The following is a 5,742-nucleotide window of genomic DNA, read 5'->3' as shown; positions in this document are numbered from 1 at the left end:
GCAGACACTTTCCTGAAAATGAATGTGAGTCTGTCCCTTTTAAAAATCTACTGATGGCACTTGTTGCCTTGATAAAATGTAAACTCCCTGGTGGCCCAAGGGTTAAGACGCAACCAGTGAAGCAGTCAGGCCAGGGAGAGGCCCACACCTTGCACCAGACCTCTCCTGACTCACCCTCTTAGCAGAGGGAATCCTCTCACTCCCCACACCTTTGGCCTGTACCCCAGCTCTTGTATGCATAAATAAATAAGTCTTTAAAAAAATAAAATAAAATGTAAACTCCCAGAGAAAACCAGAATTATGGAAAATTGAGTCCTATCACTATAAACTTGACAACTTACAGTATGGACTAATTTTTCTTTTGGGATCTGTGATAAAAAATAAAACGTGATTTTTGATAACTTGACCCCAGTGTAATTAACACTATATAGCTATATAACCCATAGTGAAACAATAGGTAACTTTTAAAAAAAAATCATACAATTGGGCCTCCCTGGTGGAACAGCGGTTGAGCGCTGGGTTGCGAAGCTGCCCCCAGCCTCTGCAGCAGCCTCTGCAGCGCCGGTTCGATCCCTGGCTGCCAGGCGAGGGTCCCAGATGGCCTGCAGACCTCTCCTGCCGTCCGCTGCTCCCCTCAGCAGTGTACTTCTGTTCTTCTGCCTGTTCTGCTCCCTGCTCTGGCTCTCGTGAATTCTCTCACCCTCCTGCGCTTCTGACAATAACCAGTGCTTGTATAAATAAATAAATAAATAAATAATCATACAATTGTACAAGATCCATTAATATACAAGAGAGGCCTATGGAGTTAATATAACAGAATAGGAAATATTCAATGACATTGTTTCAGGTTTCACTTTGCAAATAATTTTTGAGAAAATATTACTTATATAGTTATGATTTAGTATGAAAGTTGAAACAAAGTTGAATATTCATAATCTGAAAAGGTTATTAAAATACTATTCCTACATATTTCCATGAGATTGTATATTTTTTCATGGATTTCAAGCAAAACATTCAATGTAGAAGAAACTGAAAACTAAAAGATCTTCTAATGAGACAAAAATGACACTTGCAAAAATATAAAATGTGAAAGTTCCCCTCTTTTAATTATCCTTATATTTACAGAAAGTTATTTTCTTAAAAATGCTTTGTTAGGGCCTCCCTGGTGATGCAAGGGGTTAAGACACAACCTATGAAGCTACCTGCAGCCACTGCAGCATGAGTTCAATCCCTGGCCAGGGAGCCACCCCACATAGTACAGCAGACCTCTGCAGTCTAGCCCCCTGCTCCCCTCAGCAGTGTGTTTCAGTACATCTGCCTGATGTGCACCCCTCTCTGTCTCTGGTGAATCCTTTTACCCCAAGCATCTCTGGCCTGCACCCCACCTTTTCTATGCATAAATAAATAAATCTTTAAAAAAATGCTTTGTTAGCATACATTGGTTATTAACATTCTAAAGTAAAGAAGTAATACCATCTTAAAAAGCCTTTATTCTAGTAAAGTATTTAAAGCTCTAACCCACATAGAAAATTATACATGGGATCCGTAATAGTTTCTGAGACTGTAGAGACATCCTGAAAGAAAAATGTTTGAGAATCGCTGACCCAATTCCTGGGCCTGGATTCAGGGAGGCAACAGTGTGACAAAGGTCTTGGTGCAGGAGAGGAGGGTCTCGGGGTGTGGCTCTCAAGGTCTCAGTCCCCAGAGCACTGTCTGGGGCTGGAAGGTGACTGTCGGGGCTTCCTCATCTCCCCAGTTTCACGTCTCACAGCCTGAGTCGGGTCCTCCTTCCTGGATACTGGTGACTCACCCCAGGGCTCACTCCCCATTGCCTGGAGGTCTCCAGAGCAGCCAATCAGCAGCCCCGCGGCTCCCGTTCCAAAGCCCTCACCCGCCCGCCGGGACTCCGTCTCCCCACCCGGGTGGAGGCGCGTCCTGGGGGATGGGGGGGGGCAGCCCTCCTGCTCCTGCTCGCGGTGGCCGCGGCCCCGAGGGAGACCCGGGCGGGTGAGTGCGGGTCGGGAGGGGACAGGGCGCTCCCAGAGGCGGGGCGAGGGCGCGGGCGGGCGTGGGAAAGGCGCGACCTCGCCGCCGCCCTAGTTGTCCCCCACCTCGGCCCCGCCCCGTCCTGGCCCCTTTCCGTCCCCCGAGACCCCAGCCTCCTCTGGCCCCCCGAGTCCCGGCCATTTTCGTCCCGCAGCCGCTTTTCAGTCTTGTCTTTCACCCACTTTCTGTCTCGTGGGCGCCCCCTGGGTCTCGAGCCCCCGAAAGGGGAGAAGAATAGCCCGGGTCTCCCCTCCCGCCCCCAGGCCCCCACTCCCTGAGGACTTTCCACACCGCGATGTCCCGGCCCGGCCTCGGGGAGCCCCGGTACATCGCCGTGGGCTACGTGGACGACACGCAGTACGGGTGGTTGACAGCGACTCTCCGGGCCAGAGAGTGGAGCCGCGGGCGCCCTGGGCGGAGCAGACAGGGCAGGAGGAGTGGGACTGGAGGACGAAGATCGTAAGGCAGAACATAGTGTGGTCCCGAGCGCAGCTGGACGCCCTGCGCGGCCTCTACAACCAGAGCGAGACCGGTGAGCTGGCGCGGGTCGGGGCCGGGTCAGCACCCCCATCCCCACGGACGGGGGGGGTCGCTCAGGGTCTCCCCCTCCAGGCTTCTCTGCAACCTGCCCTGGAACAGCCCTAGGGGCTTTCACCCCGTTTCCTTCTGTTTAGTTTATTCCCGGCGGGAGGTCGGGGTGACCCTGGGGTGACCACGGGGTAACGCGGGGGCTGTGTGTGGGGGGGGCGGGGACAGGCTCTCACACCCTCCAGAGGATGTCTGGCTGCGACGTGGGCCCCGACGGGCATCTCCTCCGCGCGTACAGACAGTTCGCCTACGACGGCACCGATTACCTGGCCCTGAACGAGGACCTGCGCTCCTGGACCGCGGTGGACACGGCTGCTCAGATCACCCGGCGCGAGTGGGAGGCCCAGGGTGAGGCAGAGAAATTCAGGAACTTTGAGAAGGGCAAGTACTTGAGGTGGCTGCGCAGATTCCTGGAGCACGGGAAGGAGACTCTGCAGCGCACGGGTAAGAGGGGCCTGGAGGCCTCCCGGTCCCCCCCTGCCTGGAGTCACTGCGGGAAATGAGTCCTCTCTCTAGTCCCGAGAGGGGGGCTCCCCTGGGTTTCATGTTCTGCACTAGAGAGACTCCCAGAGACTCCGGCTTCTCCTGAAGGACAGTGAAGGGATCCCGTCTCTCCTGAGAAAGACAGACAGTCCCTGACATCACACGTCACCGGGTCCTTTTGACCAGGGGCCTGTTTGAGAACCACGAGTTTCTCTCTCAGTCTTGTTTCTGGTCTGAGAACATTTTCAGTTATGTGATTCCTGCTTTTCTGTGTCATTCACCTTCCACCCAGGTCAGGAATAAAAAGTCTGTGTTCCATTCCCTCTGCTTCATCCTACCCTGGGCTTTCATCCTCATTCTAGAACTTTCTAAGGAATAGGAGAATCCTACAGATTTTTTTTTTTTTTTACAATTTATGCTTCTAGCTGTTACAGGGCAAACCCCGATATAAAATGGGGTTTCCTGACTGTGGGTCCCCACCCTTGCGATTAAAGGGGACTTCTTAATGTTAAACTGCAGACACACACAAAAGGTTGATGAAAGGTTTATATACACAGGAAGGGGAATGGGAAATGAATAACTCAGGGAGAAAAAGAGGGAGATAAGTTTGTAAATACGTCCTACCCATTCCGCTGACCTGGAATCCCAGTGACCCACAGAGGTGGCGAAAACCTAGCACGCCTGGTGGCCAAGCCAGTGACTCCCGGCCACATGACCAGTTAAATACCGAAATGGAGAGCCCAGTTGCTTAACTCCACCCTCAGGTCCTCGCAACCTTCCCTTTGGTGATCATGGAATTTGTATGGAGTTTGCTCAGGGCATCCTTCACCCCTGTCATTCCTGCCACACCAGTTGTCTTGTCCATTGTGAGGATGGTCTCATGAGGATTCCTCAGTGTCCATGGAGGAAACACAAAGTGAGTTTTCTGATTTACCACCTCAGATCCCCCAAGGACACATGTGACCCACCACCCCACCTCTGAGTATGAGGTCACCCTGAGGTGCTGGGCCCTGGGCTTCTACCCTGCGGACATCACCCTGACCTGGCAACGAGATGGGGAGGACCTGACCCAGGAGATGGAGCTGGTGGAGACCAGGCCTGGGGGAGATGGAACCTTCCAGAAGTGGGTGGCTGTGATGGTGCCTTCTGGAGAGGAGCAGAGATACACGTGCCACGTGCAGCATGAGGGGCTGCTGGAGCCCCAAGTCCTGAGATGGGGTGAGGAGAAGGATGTGGGCACTGAGGCTGTTCTCAGGGCCATCAGGATCCCTTCTGGAGCCCTTCAGAGGGTCAGGATAAGGTCTAGGGCTCAGGGTATGATCTTCCCTTCCCTTCCAGTGCCCCCTCCTCAGTCCTCCATCCCCACCGCGGGCATCATTGCTGGCCTGGTTCTCCTTGGAGCTGTGCTCACTGGAGCTGCGGTGGCTGCAGCTGTGATGTGGAGGAAGAAGCACTCAGGTAGGGAAGGGAGTGGGGGATCTTGTCCACTGGGGCTTTCATGTCCCAGGGAGAACTTGTCTTGCCTGGTTAATGGGAAGTACCATCCACACACATGTGTGTTGCCCAGAGGGCATTTGGTCCAGTCCCCCCTCACCTCCTTTCTTCATTTTTCCCAGTCCTGACCTGGGTCTTTAGTCCCAGTTCTGAAAACTTCCCTGTTGTGCAGGATTAAAAGATTCCTTTAGGTCTTCTGACCTGACTGCTCCCTGGTCTCACATGATGTTTCTTCCCACAGGAGGACAAGGAGGAAGCTACACTCAGGCCGCAGGTAAGTGTGGACCGGGGTTTGATCCCTGAGTCCCTGGGGACAGTGTAAATGGACTCCATGGAGGAGTCACCCTCATCAGTCCCTGCTGTGGTCTCATCTCTGACCAGGTTCTGTTTTGTTCTCAACCAGGCAGCAGCAGTGCCAGGGCTCTGATGTGTCTCTCAGCCCCTAAGGATCTTTTACAATGAACCTGATGAGGCTCCTGTTGTGCACACCCTGGACAGCAGTGGGATAGTGTCACTGTTGTTCTTAACAGTGATATTGAGCATTTGTTCATATTTTTATTTTTTTATGTCTACATAAGTTGCTATGTCTATAAATAATATTAAATAAAATATAAATAAAAAGATTTATTTATTCATGCATAAGAACTGGGGTATAGGCCATATGCACGGGAGGTGATAAGATTCACTAGAGACAGAGCGGGGAACAGAACAGGCAGACTGATGAAATATACTGCTGAGGGGAGCAGCGGGTGAGACAGGAGAGGTCTGCCGCGCCGTGTGGGATTCTTGCCCACCAGCCGGGATGGAACCTGCACTGCAGAGGCTGCGGACAGCTTCACAGTGCTGCGCTCAACCACCAGCGCCACCAGGGGAGGCCCGGAAGTCAATTTTTTTTTTTTTTTTGCTATATTTATAACACTGTTTTTGTCCTTATTAAAATTGGGTTATTTCTTGCTGATCATTGAATTTTAAACATTATTTGTAAATTCTTGATACTGTCCTTTATCAGTTTTGTGATATGCAAATGTTTTCCCCCACTCTGTGACCTGAATTCCTTTAATGATGGGAAAACAAGCATTATTGTCCAGACAGAAGCAGGGATATATTTTTTTAGAAGAGAAAAAATAAATT

The 5,742-nt window shown here is 51.6% G+C and overlaps 1 protein-coding gene across 2 annotated transcripts; it reads left to right on the top strand.

The window, feature by feature from the left end:
- Positions 1–1,976: 1,976 nt before the first annotated feature.
- On the top strand, positions 1,977–5,008 carry LOC119251177 (class I histocompatibility antigen, Gogo-OKO alpha chain-like). Of its 2 annotated transcripts, XM_054698510.1 has the most exons (6): positions 1,977–2,007; positions 2,310–2,578; positions 2,803–3,078; positions 4,060–4,335; positions 4,456–4,575; positions 4,853–5,008. In XM_054698510.1, exons 3-6 carry the CDS (start codon positions 2,823–2,825, stop codon positions 4,912–4,914), a joined length of 714 nt encoding a protein of 237 aa, XP_054554485.1. In that variant the 5' UTR covers positions 1,977–2,007; positions 2,310–2,578; positions 2,803–2,822; the 3' UTR covers positions 4,915–5,008. The 2 variants fall into 2 exon arrangements, with proteins under 2 accessions (XP_054554485.1, XP_054554484.1); XM_054698509.1 differs by lacking the exon at positions 1,977–2,007 and having other exon boundaries at positions 2,545–2,578; positions 2,820–3,078.
- The last annotated feature ends 734 nt before the right edge of the window (positions 5,009–5,742 follow it).

Source organism: Talpa occidentalis, unplaced genomic scaffold (genome assembly GCF_014898055.3).
Source record: "Talpa occidentalis isolate TD23 unplaced genomic scaffold, MPIMG_talOcc4v2.1 talOcc4.2, whole genome shotgun sequence".
Taxonomy (NCBI): domain Eukaryota; kingdom Metazoa; phylum Chordata; class Mammalia; order Eulipotyphla; family Talpidae; genus Talpa; species Talpa occidentalis.
The sequence above is the reverse complement of the archived record's forward strand: the minus strand, read 5'-3'. Positions and strand labels throughout refer to the sequence as shown.